General features: G+C 40.3%; 1 protein-coding gene across 1 annotated transcript in view; it reads left to right on the top strand.

Moving 5' to 3' along the window:
- The window catches only part of PLA2G4E (phospholipase A2 group IVE), a 72,726-nt gene that overhangs the window by 25,795 nt on the left and 20,758 nt on the right, over window positions 1-26,173 (top strand). Inside the window, exons 4-13 of the mRNA XM_078151356.1 lie at window positions 5,587-5,718; window positions 7,574-7,614; window positions 9,112-9,154; window positions 10,175-10,238; window positions 13,082-13,248; window positions 13,408-13,500; window positions 13,998-14,035; window positions 17,420-17,555; window positions 19,843-19,979; window positions 23,167-23,389. Of these exons, the coding sequence (XP_078007482.1) occupies window positions 5,587-5,718; window positions 7,574-7,614; window positions 9,112-9,154; window positions 10,175-10,238; window positions 13,082-13,248; window positions 13,408-13,500; window positions 13,998-14,035; window positions 17,420-17,555; window positions 19,843-19,979; window positions 23,167-23,389 (1,074 nt within the window). The remainder of the gene's footprint in view (window positions 1-5,586; window positions 5,719-7,573; window positions 7,615-9,111; window positions 9,155-10,174; window positions 10,239-13,081; window positions 13,249-13,407; window positions 13,501-13,997; window positions 14,036-17,419; window positions 17,556-19,842; window positions 19,980-23,166; window positions 23,390-26,173) is intronic.

Below are 26,173 nucleotides of genomic sequence, written 5' to 3'. Positions count from 1 at the left end.
TGTCCAACTCTTCATGAGCCCATTTTCTGGTTTTCTTCACAAAGACACTGGAGAGGTTTGCCATTTCCTTCTCCAGCTCATTTTACAGATGAGGAAACTGAGGCAAACAGGGTTAAGAGACTTGCCCAGGGTCACACAACTAGTAAGTGTCTGACACTAGATTTGAACTCAGGTCTTCCTGAATCCAGGCCCTGTGCCACTTAGTTCCCTAGTCAGAAGATCTGGATTTAAATCTTAGCTCTCTTACTACCTATGTGATTTTGTCCAAATAAATCACTTATCCCCTCTGGTATCAGTTTCCTTATCTATAAGATGAAGGTGTTAGACGATTTCTGAGGTTCCTTCTAACTCTTTAAATTTTGTGAAGTAGTCTTGGGTAATGAATAGAATGTTGAACTCAGTCAGGAGGACCTCAGTTCAAATCCTGCCTTAGACACTTACTAGCTGGGTGACCCTGGGAAAGTTATTTAACCTCTCTAGTCCTCAGTTTCTTCATCTGTAAAATGAGGGAGTGACTTATAGTTTCCCTCCCAGCTCTAAATCTATGATCTTTTGACATGACAGTGACAGGTGAGAGGCTGGTGGACAAAGGAGGCTACATGTTTCCCTGAGGTAAAAATGAGATGGAATGAGTTGCCATTTTTTTTTGTACTATGTATAAATCTAAAGCTATTCTGTTTCTAACACAAGGACTAAGGTCTAGATCAGGATTCCTTAACCTAGGATCTGTGTAGTCCCAGGATAGATTACAGAGGGGTCCATGAACTTGAATGGAGGACAAAATTCTCATTTCCATTTTCACTAACTTTCGGTTTCCTTTGAATTCTATATATTTTATTAAATTTTATTTAAAAAGCATTCTGGTGAGAAGGGAGCAAGAATGAGTACCAACTGGCAATTCTATTGAGTAAAAATTAATTGGAGACTAAATAACTTAATTCTAAAGAATGGGTGGACTGAAGAGGAAATCATAGAGACAATCAATAATTTCATTAAAGATAATGATGACAATGAGACAACATGCCATAATTTTTGGTATTCAGTCAAAGGAGTCCTCAGGGGAAAATTTATAACTCTATACCCTTTCATCAACAAAAAAGAGAAAAAACAGATCAATGATTTGAGCATACAACTAAAAATACTAGAAAATCAACAAATTTTTAAAAACCTAATTAAAAGTCAAAATACAAATTTTTTAAATCATATAAGGAATTGGAAAAATGGAAGAAAAAACCCCATTGCATTAATAAATGAAAGTGGGAGCTGTTTTTTTTTAATGGATAAACCATTACTTAATTTGATTTTTAAAAAGAAAGAGGAAAAACAAATCACCAGAATAAAAAATGAAAAAGGTGAATTCACAACAAATGAAGAAATAAAAAAATTGTTAGAAGCAATTTTGCACAATTACATACTGACAAAACTGATAACTTAAATGAAATGAATATTAACAAAAACTTAAATGCTGAGATTGACAATAATAATTATTTTAAGTAAGCTAGTAAATAAACATTTTAAAGTATGTTTTAATTTCTAATACAGTAAATATTAACAGATATGACCCATATAAGCAATATCAGAAAAAGAAATTGAACAAGTCATAAATGAGCTCCTAGAAATGAGATTCCAGGATTAGATGGACTTATATGTGAATTTTATCAAACGTTAAAAAAAATTAGTTCCAATATTACAGATATTGGAAAAATAGACAAAGAAAAGGGCCTACTAAATTTCTTCTATGAAACAAATATGGCCTTGAAATAAAAATCAGCAAGAGTCAAAGCAGAGAAAAAAAAAACAGCTACAGGCTAATGAGTCTCAAAGTGTGGTCCAAGGACCCCTGAAAGTTCTTGAGAACATTTTGTGGGGTCTGTGACATCAAAGCTATTTTCATAATGTAGCTATTTGCCTGTTAAAATGCTCCTCCCTTTCCCAACTATATATATCTGTGTAAGACCGGATTTTCTTCATATAATTCAACCAAATCAACATTTTGTAACAGATTACATGCAGTAGCTTATATAAGAATCTAGCTGTGTTCTATTAAGCCAGACATTAAAGGAATTGGTAAAAAATTTGTAAGCCAATGCCACTCTTTTCACTACATTTTTTGTTTTGGAAAATATAATTATTTTTCATTTAATATATCATTTGTGTTAACATGTAACAGGTTTATTATTTTAAGTGGGCTAATAAACATTTTAAAGTACCAGTTTTAATTTCTAATACTGTAAATATTGATAGATATGACCCACATAAACAAAATTCTTTGGCTTCTCAATAATTTTAAGAGTATAAAGTGGTCCTGGGAATGAAAAGCTTGATGATCATTGCTATAGATCAAATTTAGACAAAATATTAGCAAAATGACAACAGCAACATATCACAAAAAAATATGCACTATGATCAGGCTAGATTTGTACTAGGAATGTAGAGTTCATTATATATTAGCAAAATTATCAACATAATAGATTATATTAATAATAAGAACCAGATCATATGAGCATATGAATATACAGAAAAAACTTTTGACAAGACATAACTATTCTTTTTTTTTTCTTTTTTTGGCTAGGCAATGGGGTTAAGTGACTTGCCCAGGGTCACTCGGCTAGTATGTGTTATGTGTCTGAGGCCGCAGTTGAGCTCAGGTCCTCCCAAATCCAGGGCCTGTGCTCTATCCACCGCGCCACCTAGTTGCCAATTATTCTTATTTTTAAAAAAAACAAAACACTAGAAAACATAGGAATAAGGGCAGCTAGGTGGTGCAGTGTAGAGAGCTCTGGCCCTGGAGTCAGGAAAACCTGAATTCAAATCTAGCCTCAGATACTTATGAGCTAGGTGACTCTGGGCAAGTCACTTAAACCCAATTGCCTCCAAAAAGAAAAGAAAACATAAGAACAAATGAACATTTCCTTGATATGATAAGTAATACTTATCTAAAAAGCAAGAGCCAGTATTACATGTAATAGAAATAAAGTAGAGACCTTTCCAATAAGATCAAGGCTAAGGTAAGGATGATCATTATCATTACTACTATTTGATATCATTCTAGAAATATTAGCTATAATAAGACGAGAATCAAATTGAAAGAATAAGCAAGGCAAAGCATAAACAAAATTATTGCTTTTGTGATGATATGATATGCTTTTACTTAGAGAATTCTAGAGAGTCAACTAAAAATTAATTTGAAACAATAATTCCAGCTAAGTTCAGATATAAAATAAATCCATGTAAATCATCAGCATTTCTGTATTTTTTGTATAGCAACAAAATTCAGCCAGAAGATATAGAAAGAGAAATTCATTTAAAATAGCTACAGCATGCATAATACTTGGCAGACTACCTAACAAGACACAGGGATTATATGAATATAACTACAAAACACCCTTTATACAAATAAAGACAGACTTAAATAATTGAAAAAATATTAGTTGCTTATGGTAGGTTGAGCCAATATAATAAAAATGACATGTTACTAAATAATTAACGTATTCAGCGTCATCCTAATGAAGCTACCAAAGGATTATTTCAGAGAACTAGAAAATTTATCTGGAGGGCCAAAAGGTCAAGAATCTCAAGTAAAATAATTTTTTTAAGTGGGAAGAACAGTACCAAATCCCAACTATAAGACAAAACAGTAATCATCAAAATTATTTGATACTGATTAGGAAATAAAGAGCAGGTTGAGTGGAACAGATGAGCCTCATTTGATGATTGTTTGGACTCTGAGTGAGTTTGGCTCAGAGTGAGTGTACGTAGCAATTTTTTCTGTTTTGGCCAGAAACCCTAAAGGTCTTCCCCTCCCAGATTGATTTTTTTTGTTGTTTTTGACTTGGTAAAACAAGCTATTCTTTGCCTCATTTCTTACCTAGCCTTAATCATTGAATGGGTGTTGCCTCAGTCAAACTGAGATCTGGAAAAGCCCTTACCTCAAAAAGGCCAAGGTCTCCCACTGCATCCGGCCATCTCCATTTGTTCTGCTCTGTATCTGGCCACTGGACCCAGATGGCTCTGGAGAAGAGAGTGAGGCTGATGACTTTGCACAGCCCTCCCTCACTTCAATCCAATTCATTTGCAAGTCATGACATCACCTTCTTGATATCATGGTCCTCTTGGAGAATGAAGGACAAAAAACAAGTGAAGTATTAAATACTGAAGCAAATAAACACAGTAGATGTGGTATCTCATAAACTCAAAGACCTCAGGTATGGGGGCTCAAAACTCAATCTGACAAAAACTGTTGAGGAAACTGTCAAACATCCTAGCAGAAGCTAGCCATAGTCCAATAGCTCATTGTTGTTATTCAGTCGTTCAGTCACATCCAACTCTTCGTGACCCTGGGGACCATATCATGCCAATACTGTCCATGGGGTTTTCTGAAAAATATACTGGCATGGTTTGCCATTTCCTACTCCAGTGGACTAAGGCAAACAAAGGGTAAATGACTTGCCCAGGGTCTCACTGCTAGTAAGGCCAGATTTGAACTCACGTCTTCCTGACTCCAGGGCCAATGCTCTATCCACTGTGCCACCTAGCTGCCTTAATGTCTCATACACTATCAAAATAAGTTCCACATAACTTAGAGTGAAAGGTCACATCATAAACAAAAAGATCTTGGAGCCACGAAACCTGTTACATTCCTTCCCTGGATTGGCATCTTGACTGACTGCCCTTCCCATCCTGGTCCTCCCACATCCCACTATCTGCCAGAGGAAGTGGTCCTTTGAAATAGGACCGGTTTAGGGTGATATCATAAGCAAATATCATGGGAGCTCACGGGACTGTGTTCCTAGCCCCACCTCCTTCCAAAGTTCTAACAATGCCTGACATTGGAGGTGGAAGCAGCCCCTGAGTGGGAAGCCCAGGAGCAGAGGTCCTATCTCAGGAGGCACTTCTGTGTCAACCACCCCACGCCCACACCCATTCTCACCCACAAATTTCTGTGTCCTCTCCTAGCTGTAATGTAATACAGTAGAAACTCTTGCCATTTACTGTGTGACCTTGGACAAGTCACTTAACTGTTCTAGACCTCAGTTTCCTCATCTATAAAATCATGGGATCATGGACTAAGAGTTGGAATAGACCTTAGAGGTCATCTAGACCAACTATCCCCACCTCATTTTATAGATGAGGAAACTGAGGCCCGGAGAGGTTAAGTCACTTGCCCAAAGTCACACAGGGAATAGCTGAGCAAGAAAATGAATCCCCATCCTCTGACTCAAAAAATCACTTAGATATAGAGCCAGAAGGAACCTGAGGAGCCACTCATTTTATGGATGAGGGAACTGGAGCCCAATGATTTTTTTTCAGGGATTCTCAGATATGTGGTAGAAGAGAGATTCAGAGCCGGGTTCTCTGGTCCCAGACTCTCCACTCTTTCCAGTGTACCGCACTATCTCTCACACCTTTTCCACTTCTCCTCATGATGGGGGTTAGATTTGATGGTCTCTAAAGACCCTGCCAACTCTCTATCCTCACTGGGCCAGTCTCTGGTCACATTCATCTTCTCTTCCAAGAACTGAAGCAATGAAGTTCTGGTAATTGAAGGTTCTCCTTTCCCATTATCCCTCTTCTCTCTCTCCCCAGAATGTGCTTGAACTAAGTGTCTGTGATGAGGACTCACTTACTCCAGATGATCACCTCTTGACTGTCCTCTATGACCTCAGCAAGCTCTGCTTCCGAAAGAGGACCCATGTGAAATTTCCACTCAACCCTGAGGTGGGTAAAAGTACTCAATGCACAGCACAGGTCCTTCATAGGATCACAGATAGTGTTGGAAGATGACCTTAGAGGTCATCTGGACCAACTCTTTCATTTTTACAGATGAGGAAACTGAGGCCCAGAGAGGTTAAGTGACTTGCCCAAATTTACCCAGGTAGTGCCTCCTGCTTGAAGAGGTGAGCAGCCTATCCCACCTTGAACCCACTAGGCAGGAGCTTCAGACAAGTTGGGTAGACCCAATACTACTAAACCAAAGTCTAGACTTGTGTAGTATGCCTAATTAACAGGGACAGACATGGTAGGAGAGAGACCTGGCTAATCTCCCATGTTCTTGGATAACTGTTTTTGTTTTTGAGACTGGGTCCATTACCTTGCTCAGGCTGGAAGTATAGCAGTCGTTCATGGCCCCAGTGCCAGTACTGATTGGCATGAGAACATTGACCTGCTAATAAGGGAAGACAAAACATAAAGGGATGCTGAAAGAGGATTGGGAGGAAGGAGGGTGACCACATGAACAGTAACCATTGTGGAGAATGAGCAGACCAAAATGAACCTGAAGTGGAGAATAAGATAAATAATTAAGAAAAGTAAGTAAGGGTAAGAAAGTAAATGTGGTTTGGGGCCTTCTCATAATAGGGATTCCATGTAGGGACTGACCAATCATTGAGTTGGCCTCTAGATGGTCTGTCCAAGGCAAAGCAGAGCAGGACAATCACTTCCCTAATCCTAGAAGTTGTGCCTTCCTTAATGCAACCTAATATCTCATTAGCATTTTTTCTGTTGACTCATATTGAGCTCTAAATACATCAAACTACTGGCTAGCCTTTCCCCAACCATCTTGTACTTGTGAAGGTGATTTTTTTTTTTGGACCCAAGTGCAAGTGTGTTTTGGACTCCCATCTCAAGAATCTTAGAGATTATTCCCTTCGTTTTATAAATGAAGAAACTGTCTTAGAAAGATGAAGTGATATAACCTCACTCAGCTTCATGTGCTCTATGATCAGATGTCAGACCCAAGTGTTGGTGTACCTGTTAGGGTCAATGACTTGGCATAAAGCAGTAACTAGCGGGGATATCCCAGGTAAAGAAAAGCCTTGGGATCAATTATGTGTCAGAAAAAGAGGCCTCAAAATCACTTGATTTAGAGTTAAAGAGCTTAATTTTGAATTCCGGCTCTGCTACTTACTACCTTTTGACCATGGGCAGATATTTAACTTTGCTAGGTTTTTGAAACAGAAAGGCCACATAAAGTGTTCCCTTAATGTTTCTTTTCCTTTTTTTTTTTCCAGCTAGGCAATGGGGTTGAGTGACTTTCCCAAGGTCACATAGCTAGGAAGTGTCATGTCTGAGGTTGGATTTGAACTCATGTCCTTCTTACTCCAGGGCCGGGGCTCTATCCATTGAGCCAACCTAGTTGCCCCTTAATGTTTCTTCCATTTCCAAGTCCATGATATGTGACTTGGGGGACCTCTCTGGGTCTCAATTTTCTCGTTGGTAAAGAAGGATACTAGACTAGATAATTTCTGAAGTCCCTTCCAACTTTAAATCTATATTCTCTGCCTTCCTCTGGGGCCTTAGGCAAAGAATTTCACCTTTCTTCATCTATAAAATGAAAAGGTTGGATTAGATAATTGCTAAGGGCACCTCCAGCTCTAGATCTTACCATATCCATAATCAGTGCTCCATCCTTCACAGACTGCAATAACAGCCCTTGTAAAGAGGGTAGAGGCATTTAGGTATCTGAAAAGCCAATAGCTTCAGTGTTTGCAAGGGCTTCTCTGGGGCAGGGAAATATCAGCTGAACAGGGTCATAACTCAGAGCTGATTTCTTTCTTTCCTTTTCTCTTGGTAGGGCATGGAAGAACTAGAAGTGGAATTCTTGCTGGAGGAGAGGTGAGTGATCTCCCTTATCACTCCAGAATGGTTGCTTCCCAAGTCTGGGCCCCTGCTAGTCTACATATAAGCACTAAAGACAATGTCTTGAATACACTAAGTATATTCAATAGATATGTTGAATAAATAAGTGGATGTCTGTCTAGCAGGGTTTTAGGAATAACTTCCCTGCCCTTCCCCCTCCATCCCATCTCTCTTTCCCCCAACCCCCATTCTGCCACCTCATATAGAGCAGATGGAATGACCGTACCTCTCTTAAGTTGCTACTGGCTCATCTCCTTATTAATTCTTATCCTAGGTCCTAGGTCAATCAAGATATAGATATTTCCTCGTAAATTAAGACAAATGCACAATCTCAGTAATCAATTAGTTCTGAGCCTCCACCCCAGGTTTTTAAATAAACTAGTGTCCCTTTTTTCCATAAGCTTCCACTCATTTCTTTTTTAATAGCAAAACTCCTTGTCTCATAGACTTAAATAAACGTGGGGTTTTATTGTGGTCAGTGGTGATGCGATGGATAAAGTACCAGGTCGGAAGTCAGGAAGACTTGAGTTCAAATCTGACCTCAGACACTTACTAGCTAGGTGACCCTGGGCTAGTCACTTAATCTCTTTTTGCCACAGTTTTCTCCACTGTAAAATGGAGGTAATAATGGTGCCTTCCTCCCAGAGTTGTTGTGAGGACCAACTTAGTACATAGTAAGCACTATATAAATGTTAGTTTTTATTATTATATCAGTGTTATAAGCTATATAGAGTTAATTTATACGTGTAAGCTAATATACCCAAATATATGACATATAATGTCAATGTTATACATATATAACGTTAGTTGACTAACACTATGACAGACAATACAAAGATATATTTAAATATTTCAACAATATATGACAATGAGAAAGATTACAGCCAGTCACCTCTAGTTATCACCTGCAATTGCAGGCTTTTCAACTCTGGAAAGATATTCCCACCGTTCAACTCTCTGTGGATAACAAAATTTCTCAATAATTTTCTTTAGGATACCTCCTCTATAACGTAAGAGTTAAACTCTGTTCTCTCAGGAAATGTCTCCAGTCTTTCTCCTTAATCATTAATTCATACAGATTCTCAGGAAGTAAGTCCTCTTAGCACCTCTTGGCATCTCACACAGTCTCTCTCCCACCATGACAATTAAACTCTCCAGAATGCTAGTTAAATTGCTACCCTCCCAAGATTCTCTTCCTTCTGAAAGATACTGGAAGAGTATGCTTAGTCTCAGTGGGAGGGTTTATGAATGAATGATTCATTAAATCAGTGTCTCAATGGTAGTCCTTAGGCTGATGCACCAGAAAGCTGGTGCTGAGTGTGGGGAAAGTATTGTAGCCATTGTAGAAATCCTAGCCAAGATCTGGGCTCCCCGGGGCCCATTCAGAAGAGCCACAGGCCTAACTGACTCTGGGGAAAGGGGTGCTTCTACAAGAAACAGTAGCTGACTGGGGGATTTAATCCTGTTTTTCAGCCCAGCTCCACCTGAAAGCCTCCTCACCAATGGCGTACTAGTGGTAACTATCCCTCCCTGAGCAATTCTAGATGAGCAAGTTCCTGCATCCCTGAAGGGGAAGAGGGCTGTAAGAGAGGAAACTGACCACAAGACGGACCCTACTGACCGCACTGAAAAATAATACCCACTGCAGCCTCCAAAGTGGGATTTTTATGGGACAGGTTGGAAGTGTGAAAAATGAAGTAAATGGTTGGGAGGTTGGGGGGTTGGGGATGCACACTTGAGGAGAGGTTATTTTATTGGTATTTCAGACTTATCCCCTTTAGGGTCCTTCAGCTAACCCCAAAGGAGCCGAACCATGCCCAGCCCTACTCTCAGATAGTTTCCAACAAAGGGAACGCCCTTCCCTGGGGACGTATGCATACCTATTTTGTTTGTTCCCTCGATGATAATAATCACAGAGATCTTTTGTTTCCCTAGTAATAACCTCTTTTTGCCAACCCCTCATACCAATAGCTCAAATTCTCTTCATCCCAAATCTCCAAAAGCAGACAAAGATTTCCAAGCTAGAGCTGTCACTCCAGGTGGTACAAGCAAATATATTCAATAGCCCAGCATTATAGGGCATCACAAAGAATTTGAACAGGCCCTAGGATCTTATTGGAAAGGGAACTGATCTGTTTCTGCCACCTTCTCGTGATTCTCCTCCCCCAAAGTCTTGTTTGTTTGCACAGGAACACAGATATAAAGAGCTACCCATTTCCTCCCTAGCCAAGGAAAGGCCTGCTTCCCAAGCCTCGTTCTCCAGACCTGGATGGTTCCTCTGAACCATCTCCTACCTGTGGTGGCTCTGTATTTTCACCCTGTCTTAGCCTTCTCTGGGACCCATTTTGCCCCAATATGCACACACACATACACACACACACACACACACACACACACACACACACACACACACATTTACAATTGCCCTGTCGCTTTGACCTCTTTTCCCTTCTGCCCAGGCCCTCTCCTACGGCCAGGAACAGTGAGGGATAGACTGTACCACAGAGATTTTTTATAGGGATTTCCTTTGTTACAGTCTAGACAAGTTTCCTGCCTGGAAGTCCATGTGAAGCATAAAAAACAGAAGAAGAATCGAAAGAGTAAGAGACTTATTTCCTTTGATGGGCAGGGTGGGATGGGGTAGCATTCTTCTATCTGAAATGTCCAGTCAGTTCTACCTTCCAAGGTTCAGAAACACTGTTAGAATTTGGAGGGGGCTTGGGTAGAAGAGGGGTGGGTGTATGAAACTTCATTCAGGATCCTCAAAACTGCCTCATCCTAAGTCAGAGGTTCCCAAACTTATTTGGCCTACCGCCCCCCCTTTAAAAAAAAAATTACCCACTGCCCCCGCCCTGGAAATCTACTTTTTTTTTAACCCTTTAATTTTTTTAAAATTTGCATCATTTCAAAAAAATATAAAATAAATATATTTTAAATGACACATCTTATATTTAATAATTTATTGTAAATTTGTGGGGGTTTTCCTGCATTAGAATTTTGATGGTACAGTATTGCATCTTGTAACTATATAGTATCATATTGTAAATAAGTCATTCCATGCACATATTCCTGCCTATGCACACTGGACTTCCTGACAATGAGAGCTACCTGCCAACACTTGGTTGTTAAGTCTGTACGGGGACTTGACCAACGATCAGTTATAACTTGCATTTTGTATGTTTATTTGGAAAATAATGTAATCGCCACAACTTTAACTCTGTTACACAACAAATGAAACATGTATGAATGGTTTTTCAAAATTTTCTTATCTTTTCTTCTTTCCTTATGCTTCCACTGTCCCCTTATTTTTATTTACCCCCCCCCAATTGCACCAGAGGCCACTACTGCCCCTTTGATAGTATTGCCAACTTTGGGAACCTATGTCCTAAGTAGATTTAAATTCCCCCCCCCCCGCCCATATCTCAGGACAGCTCTGGAATAGATCTTGTGCCCCCAAAGCCCACAGATTCACTGAGAGATTCCCAGAGCCAAACTAGCAATAGTTAAAGGACTTGGGGCTAAATCCCATTTCTGAGAAGTCCACAAGGTGACATGTTACATATATTTTCAGAGTTTTTTGATATATTGATCAGTTTTGCTGATTCCATCCCACCCTTTTAAAAAAAATATTGTTATATGAGGTGGCTATCTGGGAATTGGGAATGGAAGGATACTGAGAGAAACTTTGGGGATGTAAAAGAACAAAAGAAATCAATAAAAATTTATAAATCATTAATAAAAATGTTAATTCTACCTCTGCTACTTACTATCTATATAACCATGGGCAAGTACCTTCTCTCTCATTTGAGGGGTTTAGACAAAATGTCCTGTAAGATCCTTTTCAACTCTAAAATCCTATGACCCTGAGAAATGTCTCTTCTCAAATTCCTAGCCCTATTCTTGCTCATTTACTTTTAATTTTCTTTTTAAAAGAAATTGCTATCTTTTATTTTTACATCACTTCAGTCCTGAATTTACCCCTCCCTTACCCAGTGAGTCATCCCAAGTGACAAAGAATAAAAAAGATAAAAGGGAGAGGAGGAACAGGTCCACAAAATTAAGCCATCATGTTAATCACATCTGAGAATATATGCAATATTCCACACCCATCTTCCTCTACCTCCACAAAGAAGGTAGGGAGTTCATTTTCTCAACTCTCCTTGGAGGTATCCTTATCTTTCATTCTTCCTTACAGAGCTATCACATTTCCTTTACTTCTCCTTCTTCCTTCCTCCCCTCTAATCTCCCCCCAATTGCTCTTTAAAGGAGTGAAGTCTGTTTCTGCGTGGGTTCCAGGTATACCCTCTTTTGGCTTCAGGTCAAATCTGGTAGGCCCTTCCCTTCTCAGCTCTTCCCATGTCCCCTAGGCTCTGCTCACAGGTATTCTCTGACCAGCTTTTCACCAGAGAACTTGAGCTCAGCATCTTATCCCTTTCCTTAAAACTTGTACCTCCCACTTGTGTCAGTCCCTTCTGTGTTCCTTCTAATTTTTCTCTTCCTTCCTCAATCCATAATAAACATTTAGGAGAAGTCTCTATTATGATCAAATTGTTGGAACTACTCCTGGAACGCAGACTCAGGTCTCTCTCTTACCTTCTCGGAGACTTCCACAGATCCCACTCCCTATTCTCCTGATGATTTAGGAGATTGGATTTAGCTTGGTGGAAGTCCAGAATTCCATGACAAATGTTCAGCCTTGGAAGAAGGAGTGGAGGACACTGTGGGTGTTGTGTGCATGGAATCCCTATCATGTATGGATTAGTTGAAGGAACTAGGAATAATTAGCCTGAAGAAAACTAAGGAGCTCAGAGGAGAAAGAAGGAAATGATAACTCTGAAGTATTTAAATGGCTGTCTTATGAAGGAGGGATTAGACACGTTCTGTTTGGTCCCAAGGGCCAGAAATAAGAACAGTAGGGAGCAGTTACAAAGGGAAATATTTGTCCTCATGTCAGGAAAAATCTCCTAACAATTATTGGATCATAGATTTAGAGTTGGAGGGGATCTTAGTGGATATAGAGTCTAATGCCCTCATTTTACAGATGATGACACTGAGGTTAAAGAAACAGAATTAATAAACATCTGAGTTGGGATTTGAACTTGGGTCTTCCTGACACTAAGTAGAGAACCCAAGCTACCAAATGACCTTAAAACTATCCCTAAGTGGAATAGGCTACCAGAGTGTAATAACTTCCCCTCACTACTGGTCTTCAAGCAGATAGATAGATAGATAGATAGATAGATAGATAGATAGATAGATGGAAGGATAGAGAGATAATAGATAGATGGTTGGATAGATAGATATTATATGAATATTATTATGTGGGTGACCACTTATTGAATAAGTTGTAGCAGAGATTCTTTTTCAGGTACAGGTTGGAGTATATAACCATAAGGTCCCTTCCAGTTCTCAAATTCTGTGACCTTCTTCATTCTATTCATAGGAAAACAACTAAGCGTGACAGTGAATGAATCCTATGAAAACACCCAGTACATCTCACCCTGCTACAGCTCCAGCAACCAATGCCCAGATCTTGCCTTCTTCCACTACACCAAATACTTCCAGCCCCAAATGCACGTGGAAGTGCCCAGGAGTCGATGGACCTGTGGGGTAGGAAGCCCTGGGTGTTTAGAAATCATCTGTGGGCACGGGAAGCTTCAGGGTCTAACTGGCTCCCGGACCTAGTTTCACTGGGAAATGGGGGAGAATGGGTACCTAGCCTATATGGGAGAAGCCTTACTCTCCCTTTTAAAGAAATTTCTCTCTTAGCTTTCCTGCTGCTGTGGTACCCATAAAGGAAACCGTTCTGTCTGCATGTCCTTGGACTGCCTCCCAGATGGACAAGAGTTGACAGTACCGATGGTGAGTTAAGGAATCAGGGAAGAGTTACGTGGACCCCCTAGCCAGGTTAATTTGAGTCAGAGAGCTGATGCCAAGAGATGGTGGGGTAAAGGAATGAGTATCTAACTATCAGATTGTGAAGGTTGCCTGTGCATGCTCACATGAGAGGCAGAGGTATGGACAACATTGTTTCAGGGTGCAGTGGGCATTTATATAATAGAAAAATATAGGAGTTGTATATGCAGAGGCAAGATGGTGTCTGAGGAGTTGTTTGGTGATGCCTGGTGGGGAAAGAGGTACTGAAAGGCTGAGTACGAAAACCATGCACAGAGGTTGGAACGTAAGGAAAGTTGAGTGTGAGGGTGTGTGGGGGGTGATGATATGAGCTCATGGGGATGGTGGGCAGAGTTGGGGGTCAGTGAATATTGATGAGTGAGTGTGTAAGCTTTTGGTGTGGGCTATTTTGCTTTGAAATATCACAACACTGACAAAGACTTTTCCCCTTTCTTGGTTCTCAGAATGAAAATTGTGATTTACATGTGACAGCCAAAGACTGGTAAAGTACCTTCCCTATCCTTACAGTTCTGTCTCTCTTCTCTTCTAATTCTTCTATTTTCCCCACTATTTTCCATACATCAGAACTGCTATTTACACTAATCCTTGTTTTCCAGCTTCTTGGGGGCTCTAGGTCCTATTGAACATGTTGAGGAGCTCAAGGGAATGGCAAGGACATAGGAGGAAGAAAGGGAAATGGCATTGAGAAGTGGAAGTGGGAATTTTGATGGGAATTCCTACCCCTGAGCGTTCAACTACACTTCCCATTTCCTTTGTCATACTTTGATGGGTGAAGTTCAAGAGGAGCTCCTGGTTAAGGACAGGGCTTTCTCCAATGTCTGACATTTCCTGGATAGTGACAGAGAGAGCCATATCTTATATGCAAGTAGTAAGTGAAGTAAGCAAATAACTGTTGAACACCCACCATGTGCCCATTCAGCAATATGTGGGCACCATGAGAGAGAACTAGGAAATAGAAATATGGTTAATAGAGCATTGAACTGGAATTCAGGAAACCTAGCTTTTACTCTTAACCATGACTACCTAGCCAAGTGATTTTGGTCATCTCTTCTCTCTAGGCCTCAGTTTCCATATCTGTAAAATGACTGCCATACTGAGGAGTTTAGACTTGGTTAGTTAGGTGACAGGAAGCCACTGTATATTCTTGAATAGGGTAGCAATAAGAAAAAAAAGTTAAGTTATGGGGGATAATGTTACAGGGTGGAAGTGGGAAGATGCATGAAGGAATGAAGTAGTATTAGTAGTAGCAGTGATGTGTCCAGAGGTGTGCAGATAAATATTTAACAACTAGCTTTCCAAGAAAAAATATCCACACTATACACTTAAATTTAATCTGTATTATTAACATTTTCTTCACCACTTTCTTAAGTCTAGGCAATCGACAAACAATAAATCAAGTCCTGATTTGTAGCATTTGTTGATTTCCTAGGTATAAATGCTCAAGTTGCCTCCAACCATACCACTGTCACATACCCCCCCACATAAAAAAGCAAATTAAGTTTTGGGGATATTGTTGCTAGGTCAGGAAGGAAGGAAGGAATGAAGGAAATGAAAAAGCTTTTATTAAGGGCTTATTATATGCAAAGGTCTAGGAATACAAATACAGATGTGAGACAGTCCCTCAAGGAGCTCACATTCTAATAAGGGTGCGAGTCAGAGGGAAAGGTCTTATGATCCTTAGAGTACAACATCAAAACAAATGGTAATGCATCTTCTTTACTGTTATTTCTACTGATAGAAACATGACCACTTTAGATGATGAACCATTTGACAGTGCCAAAGACTTTGGTGGTAAAAAAGACCAGATAACGTTAGTCCCTTCCAGAAGCTCTAATATTATATGTTTCTGTGAAATTCTAAGTCAACAGTTCCTGCTTTCCTGGATCTTACAGATCTAGAACTTAAAGTTACTAAATGATCAGGATCAGGATAACTCAGAGTTATAAAATGATTAAGAAACAATATATAATAGTAAGTAATAAATAATAGTAATAATGGTTAAGTAGTAAAATATTGAACTGTATAGTACTGACCCTGTGCTAAAAGAGTTCAGCCAAGGGAGAGACTGGTGTGTGCTGGAGTAGCTAGGGAAAAGTGAGGCACTTGAATTGAGCCTTAAAGGATGGAAAAGATTAGGAAAGATGGAGGAAGGTATTCCACATTGGAAAGAATAGACTGAGCAAAATCACAGCAATGAGAGTGAGTTTGATGTGTCCTATAAACAACAAAGGGACTTGCCTAACTGGAATACAAGGTGTTCGTTGGGAGCAGTAGAAGGTAAAGTTGGAGAAGAATGACCCATGGGGCCCAATTCAGGAGGGCCTTGAGTGCTAATCTGAGGAGTTTGAGTTTCATGTAATAGACAATAGAGAGTCATTGTAGGTTCTTAGACTAAGCAATGAAATAAAAATAGTAGAATCATTAGAGATGTTGTAAGTTGGAAATAAGAAGATGAGGCCTTTGTCCTGGGATATTTACATGAAGTGTCCTGGACCTTGTTTGCTCAAGGCATATAGGAAAGAAATCACAGGATTCAGACTGACACTTCATTCACTCATTCATTTATTCAACAAACATTTCTTAAATGCCTACTATGTGTCAGGCCCTATGCTAGGCTCTAGGTATACGAGATAAAGATGAAATAGTCAACGAAATTATTTTCTACTGGGAGAAAACCATATGAAATAAATAAAATAAATGCAAAGTACTGGGAAGATAAGAATGGAACTCACATAGAGGTCGGCACTTGAACTGAGCCTCAAAGAAACCTAGGGACTTTTATAAGGTGGAGGGGACAAAGGAGTACATTCTAGAGATAGAGGGAAGTCTAGTAAAGGCATGGAGATAGGAGATAAAATGTCATGTATGAGGATCAACCGATACACCAGTTTTGCTGACGCATCAAGTATATGAAGGAAAATAATGCACCATAAACCTGGAAAGGCTGGCTGGAGGCAGACCGTGGAAGGCTTTAAAATTCAATCAGGAGTCTCTATTTTATCTTGAGGGAGATTTGGAGAAGCTTTTTGAGCGTGATAGTGACTGAGTCAGACTTATGCTTTAAGAAATATTCTGGGAAAACCTGGAAAGACTAACATGAACCGATGCAAAGTGAAGTGAACAAAGCCAGGAGAACATTGTACACATAACAGCCATATTGTACAATGATCAACTGTGAAAGATTTAGCTGTTCTTAGAAATACAATGATCCAAGACAATTCCAAAGGACTCATGATGAAAAATGCTATCCACCTCCAAAGAAAGAACTGATGAAGTCTAAATGCAGATGGAAGCACACTTTTTTTACTTGTAAAATTTTTCTTGGTCTTTTTTTGTCTGTGTTTTCTTTCATAAATGACTAATACAGAAATAAATTTTGCATGACTGCAATGTATAACCTACATCAATTGCTTGCCTTCTCAAGGAGGGGGGAGAGAAGGAAGGGAGGGAGAGAATTTTAAACTCAAAATTTTAAAAAACAAATGTTTTAAAAATTTTACATGTAATTGGAAAAAATAAAAAATTTAAAAGAAATATTCTGGAAGCTATGGTTTGGAGAACAGTTTGGAAAAAGGAGACACTAGAGTCAGGGAGACCAATTAGTAGGCTATTGCAATAATCCAAGAGTGAGCTGGTCCACCTCCTGAAGCGTAGAGGGGTAAAGCAACTTACTCAAGGCCAAACAGGCAGTAAATTCCAGAGGTAAGATTCAAATCCAGGTTCTCTGCTTCAAACCCAGTGTCTTTCTCAAGGCACCAATTTCTTTCCCACTTAAGCTAAGGAATGGGAGAGTTAGCTGCTCAAGCATATGGAGGTAACAGCTCTCATGCATTGTGAGTGACAAGCATCCTCTCTCCCACCACAGCCCTGATGAGTTGAATGTGAGGCTGGGTTACAGTCTATGCTCAGAGGAGCTGGAGTTCCTGCAGAAGCGGAAGGTGATTGTAGCAGAAGCCCTGAAGCAGGTGTTGCAGCTGGAGCAGAATCTTCAAGACAATGAGGTCAGTTGGCTTGGGACTAAGGCTGGCCACTCTCTCTGCTTTTCATGGACAACTTGCCATTCTCCTTCCCTTTGGAGAATTCTTGCTACCGTACCACCAACTCCCACTCACTGTCTCTATCTATGTCGCTATGTCTCCCATCTGTTGTGCATACCCAGGGGCTGCCTTTACAGCTCAGCTATCCCTGTAGGATTATCAGGGAATTTAGGATAATCAAAGAGGCAACAAGATCCATTCTAAGATGATTTATAGTGTCCTATATTACGGCCCTTACTCCCAGTTAGGTGTGTATAATAAGATCTCCCCACTTCAATCCTGCTCTTCCCACAACTCATTGATCTGGTAGATCTTTCCTTCTTTAAGGGCTTCCTTCAAGCACTGTCCGTATATCTTAGGATCATGACAACGAGAGCCCAACAATTAAAGATATGGTTCTTTGTCTCTCCTTCCTAGGGGCCCTTTCCTTCCAACCTCCTGAGAAATATGGTAGAATCAGCTGGGGAAGACAGCGGAAAATAGGGGCTCTACTATGGGTTTGGAGGGTTTTTCCCCCTTTTATAATTTAGCCTTAGTATTGTATAAGGTTTACCCTTCCTAGGAGTTAGAGCCAATCCTTAGAGACTCCACCTCCAAAAGAGGTAATAATAATTATGGTGATGATGATGATGATAATTTTTGTTGATGCTGCGTCACTTTCAGTCATGCCCAACTCTTTGTGACCCCATTTGGGATTTTCTTGGCAAAGATACTGGAGTGTTTTCTATTTCATTCTCTATCTCATTTCACAGATGAGAAAACTGAGTCAAACAGGGTTAAGTGACTTGCCCAGGTTCACAGAGTATTTATCTGAGGCCAAATTTGAACTTTCTTCCTTACTCTAGGGCCAGCACTCTATCCACTACACTACCTAGCTGCCCAATGATAATAGTTAACACTTATCTTAATGATTTTAGGTTTGCAAAGCACTTTATATGTGTTATCTCATTTGATTCTTACAGTAACCCTGTGAGGTAGATTCTATTATCCACATTTTACAGAAGAGGAAACTGAGGCTGAATTATATTAAGTGACTTGTCCAAGATCACAAAGTTATTAAGTGTAAAGGCAGGATTTGAACTCAGGTTTTTCTGATTCCAAAATCAGCACTTCTCTACTATGCCATCTAGCTGCCAAATGATCTCTCTAAGATAGATTGCTTTTTTGAAAAACGCAGAAGTTGGGAGGGAGACTAATAGTAAATAGAAGTTCAATAAGCCCCTCCCCCCCTTCATTTACCAACAGGAGACTCTCTGGAAGAGGTAGGATTTGGAAAGAATGTCCTTCCCTTCCCTTCACTTCTCTACCTTTAAGGAACGTTTGGCATCTCAAACACGCCAACCCAAGGACCTTTCTTTTCCATGCCCCCAAAGCCGCATACTCCAGGTTGATCACTCACATTGTTCACCAGTGTTGGCTCCAAAGATCTGTTATATAGAACGTTTTTAAAGCCTCCTGCTTTAAAAGCCCAGGTCCCCTGTATGACCTTGGGCAAGGGATTTCACTTTTCTGGGCATATGATTCATTTTGTTGCTGCAGTTGTTTTACACGTTGATAATAAAGGAATTGGGATCGATGCTCCTATCACCCGTCCAGCTCTCAAGTTCTGTGGTTCCATGAACCAGGGCCCTTCCTCTCCAAGCAGTGGTAAGACCAGGACATGTAGTGGCCTTCCCCAAGACCTTTGTTTTGCCCAGATCTGCTGGAGTTCAGATTAAGCAACTGACCTTACATCTCTTTCCTCCATATTCTAGTTGGTTTGGAGTTAGTTTGGGTAAGCTGGTACCTGGAAATAATTGTGTGGCCCTGAGCAAGTCACGTAACTTCTCTGTGCCTCAGCTTCCTCCTCTGTAAAAATGAGAGCAATGGATTTGATGGTCTGTAAAGTACCTTCTAACTATAAAATCCATGCTCCTATGAGAGAAAGAGAGAGAGAGAGAGATGGGGCGGGGGGTGGGAGTGGGGGGAGATAGAGATAATTGGATGGATAGAGAGATAGGTGGAGAGATAGATAGATCTTTTTTTTGCTTTTTGTTTAAATCTAATTCTTGGTTTCTCACCTTTCTAGACTTTCTAGACTCCCCCCTCTGCTATAATCTAGCTTTTTCTTCTAAACTCTCCACTCCACTCTGTCCCCATTCTAACCACTCTACTTTCTCTGTGTGGTAAAATATCCTCTGCTCCAGCTTCTCCTCTGCAGCCCTATTGCCCAGCCTCCTTCTCTCTGACTCTGTCTCTGTGTATCCGTCAGGTGCCTCTGGTGGCGATCATGGCCACAGGGGGTGGCTTGAGATCGATGACCTCCATGTATGGCCACCTGTTGGGTCTTCAAAAGCTGAACATCCTGAACTGTACCAGCTACATCACAGGCCTTTCAGGTGCAAGTTGGTGAGTACTCAGAAGTTCCTTTTTTTTTTTTTTTTGGCTAGGCGATGGGGGTTAAATAACTTGCCCGGGGTCACATAGCTAGTGTCATGTGTCTGAGGCCAGATTTGAATTCAGATCCTCCTGAATCCAAGGCCGGTGCTCTATCTACTGTGCCACCTAGCTGCCCTCAGGAGTTCCTGAGTGGCTTAAGCTTTGGAGCAAAGCCTTAGAGTGTTGGGTCTTGAGGGGAGAGGGGAAAAGCCCCTTGTGTTGGCCCCCAAAGCTGACATCCCTTGCTTTTTCCACTGTCTTCTATTGGGTCTATGGCAGTAACTGGACTGATTTCTAATATCATTGACGCCAAGCCATTGAACATTCAACAGACGTTAAATTCTGCTCCAGACACTTCCTTGCTGTATAACACTGGGGTGACTTCACTTACCCTCTCTGTGCCTCAGTTTCCCCATCTATTAAATTAGGGGGGTTGACTCTATGGCCTCTAAGATCCTTTCTTGTTTTAATTCTATAATCCTATGATATCATGGGTAATGCAGAAGCACTGTGGAGTAGTAGATGGGTTCTGCCCTCTGAGTCAGGATGACCTGAGTTCAAGTCACATCTCTGGTACTGTAGACACTGGGCAAACTCTCAATGCCTTAGGCATCTCAAGTTGCAGAACAGTCATTGATTCACATTGGTAGAACGAGCTTCCTTGCCAGGGAGCTTTCTATAGGTCTGACCGAAACAGCAACAACAAGGGTAACATATTATATAAGCCCTAGAGAAAATATAAAGTCAAAAAAAAAAAAACAACTGTTGTGTGTATGTGTGTGGAAAGCACGTGCACATACACAATAGATTAGAATACAAAATGGAATATTATACGTGCATGAGGGGATTGCAAAGTGGTATGAATCAGTGTCATGAGATCACTTTTATATGTCATGCTAGAGAAATGCATTCACACCCCCCCTCCCCTAACTGTATCATGTTGACTGAGCCCACAATGCAAAGGTGTGAGCAGCTACTCATGCTTTGATCATTGCCCACCCTTCCACCACCCCCATATTTCTTTGTCTCACCAGTGCTTCTGTCCATGTGCCAGGAGTGTGAGGAGAATAAGTGAATAAGAAGGCTGACCTGGAGTCAAGAAGACCTGGGTTCAGGTCCTGACTCTAATACATCCTAGCTATGTGACCCTCACTTAATCTCTCAGTCATTTAATCCTTTGGTACCTGCAAGCAACTCCCTAAGATTCTGTTACAAATGAGTTGTAAATCTACATCAGCATAGAAAGTTTCCATTTTGCTCACTCATTCATTTATTCATTCATTAAATCAAATCCAGTTTATTCATTCAATGGGCATTTAATAATAATAATTGCTAGCATTTATGTAGAATTTTTAGATTTGCAAAACATTTTACAAATATCTCATTTGATTGCACAGTAACCCTGGGAGGTAGGTTATTATTATCCCCATTTTATATTATACATCATATATATAATATATAAAATAGATGAGAAAACTAAGGCATGTAGAAGCTAAGTGACTTGCCCAAGATTACACAGCTAGTAGGAGTCTGAGGCTGGATTTGAACTCAGGCCTTCTTCGAGCCAGGTCCCCAGTGCTGTCCATTTTGCCTCTTTGCTGCCAACTATATATCATGCACAGTGATGGGTGCCAGAAATACAACTTCTACACAGACTTCTCTTTACTAGTTCTTTCCCACGATACCTTTGCTGATCTCCCCAACGCTTTCTCCCAAACCCCCTTGAGTTTAATTACTGTGTATTTCTTTGTATTTATTCTCTTTTTATTTTCTTTGTATAAAGTTATTTCTGTACTTGTCTCCGCAATTAGAATGTAAGGTAGGAAAGTAGGGTTTGTTTCATTCATTCTGTTTGTATCATTGGTACCTAACTCAGTGCTTGGCATACAGCAAATGCTTAATCTATGCCTAATTGATTGATTGAGGCCAATAAAATCATAGGTCCAGGCTGAAAAAAGAAAATATTCAAGGAGCTGTGCTGGGTACTAGGGATATTTATTGCCTATACCCTAAACAGATACTCCTAGGACCTGAACCTTGCTATGCCAGAGTATCATACGAGGGACAGGGGACAAAGGCTTTGAAGCAACCATTGTATCAATGTCTCTATATAGGGATATGTATGTATCTATATATTATAACATATAGATATATTATAATATGTATCTATATTAACATATAGATATATAATATATATTACACACATACTTATATATACATGTGTGTGTATATATATATATATATATATATAGATACGCGCACACACACACACACAAAAGTGTGTATGTGTATAACTCCTCAATTCCAGTGCTTTCCCTCTTTTGATTATCCATTTATCCTGTATATTACTTGCTTTGTATATATTTGTTTGAATATTGTCTCCCCCATTATATTGTAAGCCTCTCGAGGGCAGGGGCTATCTTTTGCCTCTTTTTGTATTTTCAGCACTTAGCACAGCGCCTGGCACATAGTAGATATTTAATAAGTGTTTATTGAATAACTGAAAAAAATAAGCAGCTCCTGCCTTCAAGGAGCTTAGACTTTACCGAGTCCTTTTAGGAGGGGAATCGCTGTGGGAAGAGAACCGAGGGTGAGCTAGTCACTTGCACAATTATACAGAAGCTGTACACATTTATGGGAGCTCAGACATTTACACAGAATAGAGAATCTGTTCTTTTTGATAACGTGGATGAGAAAGGCAGTGACAGGCAAAGACAGACCACTAGGGAAACCCTTCCTGGTGTTAATCTTCTCCGTTGCCCATTGAAGCAGGCTCACAACATTTTAAGACAACAACAAAAACACCTTTCAGCTGCAGAGGCTTTTGGCAGTCTACCAAATGAGCAATCCTCATGCCCTTGTCTCTGACAGCCCTTACCCAGCCTAAGTCTCATCCCAGCGGGGCTGGGATACAATTGTTCATGTGCCATTTAGGAAGCAGAAACATAAGGTGAATGCATTTGGAGTCAGAGGATGTAAGTTTGGACCCGTTGGGCAAAGTCACATCTCCTTTCTCAGCCTTGTTGTCCTCATTTGTAAAAACAGAACTGGATCAGATGGTCCCTGGTAAGCCTATGAGTCAACTCTCTCCCCAGCCCAGAAGGTCAAGCCCACGGGTGCTCTGGATGTCCTGTAACATGTAAATGCCTCTTCCCAGGACCATGTCCAACTTATACAAAGACGCTGACTGGTCCTCCAAAAACCTGGAGAAGGCCATCCAGGAGGCTCGCAGACATGCTGTCAAAAACAAGATCCCTTCACTTTGCCCTGAACAACTCGGATACTACCAGCAGAACCTGAAACAAAGGAGCCAAGAAGGCTACAGAGTTACCTTCACAGACCTGTGGGGTTTATTGATCGAGTCCTTTTTGGGGGATGAGGTAGGTTCTCTGCTGCTCTTGGGTGACTCAGCTGCTTTGATTGTGTGAGCATCTTCTTCTGCATGAAGCCTTTCCTGACTCCCTCACCTGCTGTTCCCCTCCCTCCCAAGGTTCCTTAAATCTAACTACTTTGTATATATTTGTACTTATTCTCTTTATAGTTATTCTCTATATATGCTTATATAAAAACAGCTAGTATTTATATAGTGGTTACAGTTTGCAAAATACATATGTTATCTCATTTGACCCTGACAACCATCCTGTGAAGTAGCTGCCCCATTATACAGATAAGAAAACTGAGGCTTAGAAAGGATGAGTTACCCAGTGTCCTATAGCTGTTAAGTATCTGAGGCAAGATTTGAAGCATTGAACTTAACAGTGGGGGTAGGGTACTAGGAGGTGTGGGGATGGTGGGAGGAGCACAGGAGTGGTTTTCCCCTACATCACTGCCATTGTAATACAGGAGTGCCTTTCTACCTCAAATTCAGGTGATAGACTAAGGCTTTTCTTGCTAAGTCACTCTACCCTGTAACATTTGGCTTGGTTGTTTCAAACTTTCTTTCTTACGCAGGTATAACTGGTGACTCATCTATCTTGTGGGTGAGTCAGAAGAATATATCTGCTGGCAAATCTATCCCCAATCTGCCAGATGTTTCCTCCCTGACCTTTTTCATCCTCACATGGTCATGAGAGCTTAACAGCCTATGAGTATGTGGCCAATAGCGACCTGAAGAAAGTCAGCACTATTCAAACGAGGACTGGTCAGCGGCTTTGGTCCTGGGAATAGGCATCCACATGTTTTGGGGCTCCAGGCCATCTCCTTGCAGATTTTAGGCTTCTGGGCCAATGCTGATCCATATGGCTAGCTACTTTGAATTATAGATAAAATGATAACTAGATCCACCTGAACTGGTAGAAAGAGTTTCCTGAGGAGTTCCCTGTACCAATTAAACCGCAGGTCCAGTGCCTCTTTGTATACCTACCCCCATGATAAAGAAAATGCATCAGCCATACAGAATGATGAGCATTAATAATATATTCCCTCTCATCCACTGCAGGAAAAAAATTTTATATTATGTTTTTTAAAGTTTGACTGAAGTAAACCAAAAGTGTTAAGTTTGGTCTGAAATTTGACATCTTAAGAAAATATAACTGACATTTATATAGCACTTTAAAGTTTGCAAAGCACTTTCACATAGCTGATCTCACATAAGCCTCACAACAGCCATGCAAGGCAGGTACCCTAAGCATTATTATTCTCATTTTATAGATGAGAAAACTGAGTCCCAGAGAGATTGCTTGTGGTCATACAGCTAATACATGTCAGAGGTGGGATTTCTTCTCAGGTCTTCCTGACTCTGATACTACCCATTTTACCATACTTTCTTTTTAATAGATGAGAGTAACATTTATATAATGCTTACTATGTGCCAGGCACTGTGCTAAGCACTTCACAAATATTATCTCATTTGATCCTCACAAGAATTCTGGGAGGTAGGTGCCAGTATTATCCCAATTTTTACAGGTGAGGAAACTGAGGCAAACAAGTTTTTATAATCTTTACAATTTACAAAATACTTTAAATATGTTATCTTATTTGACCCTTACAACCACCCTGTGACGTAGGTGCCCCATTGTACTGGTGAGAAAACTGAGGCTTAGAAAGGATGAGTGAGTTACCCAGTATCACACAAATATTAAGTATCTTGAGGAAAATCTGAAGCATTTAACTCAACAGTGTGTGTGTGTGTGTGTGTGTGTGTGTGTGTGTGTAACTTGTTCACTGAATTCAGCTCTTTCTGACTCAAGGCATTCTAATCACCGCACCACATAGCTACCTGGTTCTTTAAAAAGAACATTTCTTTCCCAGTGAATGACAATTTTTATTTTATTTTAAAATGAAAAATAAATCCCTCAATACATTGCCATATAGTCCAACAAAAGAAACCCCCACATTGTCCATGTCTGAAAATGTACTCATAAAAAACATCTCTAAGCCCATTCATTTTCTTGTTTTGTTTCTAGAGGCAATTAGGGTTAAGTGACTTACCCAGGCTCACATTTGAACTCAGGGCCTCCTTACTCTAAGGACTGTGCTCTATCCTCTGCGCCACCTCGCTGCCTGATCCATTGGTTTTCATAAAGCATTCCTCAAGTATGGCCCAATCTGCTGGGTCTACACCCAGCCTGATGTTTCTACATCTGTTCAGTTTGTGCAATTGACCAAATCCTGGTGTTCACAAACTGGGATTCAACAAAGTAAAATTCTCAGCACCAGACTATTAGGACGTTCACTTGAGAGGTTAGCAGAGACAGAAAAAACCAGAAGTATCTTGATAAATGTTTAACAACCAACTCTCTAAAAATGCACAACAGGCTTTTAAATTTAGCCTGCATTATTAACATTTTCTTTATTGCTTTCTTAAGACTAGGCAAATCAAGCCCTGATTTGTAGCTTCTGTGCTATCTGAAGTATAAATTCTCACACTGAAAATTTAACAATTGGCTCTCAAGATCTGGCTCTAGCACATGCTCTTTTTTTGTTTCTGTTGAGGCGATTGGGATTAAGCGACTTGTTCAGGGTCACACAGCTAGTAAGTGTCTAAGGCCAGATTTGAAATCAGGTCTATCCTGACTTTAGGGCCAGTGCTGTATCCACTGCACCACCTAGCAGCCCTTCTACCATATCCCTAAATAAAAGTGACTACTAGGCAGGCTTTCCTCTCAGAGAGTAAGGGATGATATTGCACCCAATAGTTTGGTTGTGTCAATGAGAGGAAAGAC

Source organism: Phascolarctos cinereus, unplaced genomic scaffold (assembly GCF_003287225.1).
Source record: "Phascolarctos cinereus isolate Bilbo 61053 unplaced genomic scaffold, phaCin_HiC Scaffold_3;HRSCAF=262, whole genome shotgun sequence".
In the NCBI taxonomy this organism is placed as follows: Eukaryota; Metazoa; Chordata; class Mammalia; order Diprotodontia; family Phascolarctidae; genus Phascolarctos; species Phascolarctos cinereus.
This window is presented reverse-complemented; position numbering and strand designations above follow the sequence as displayed.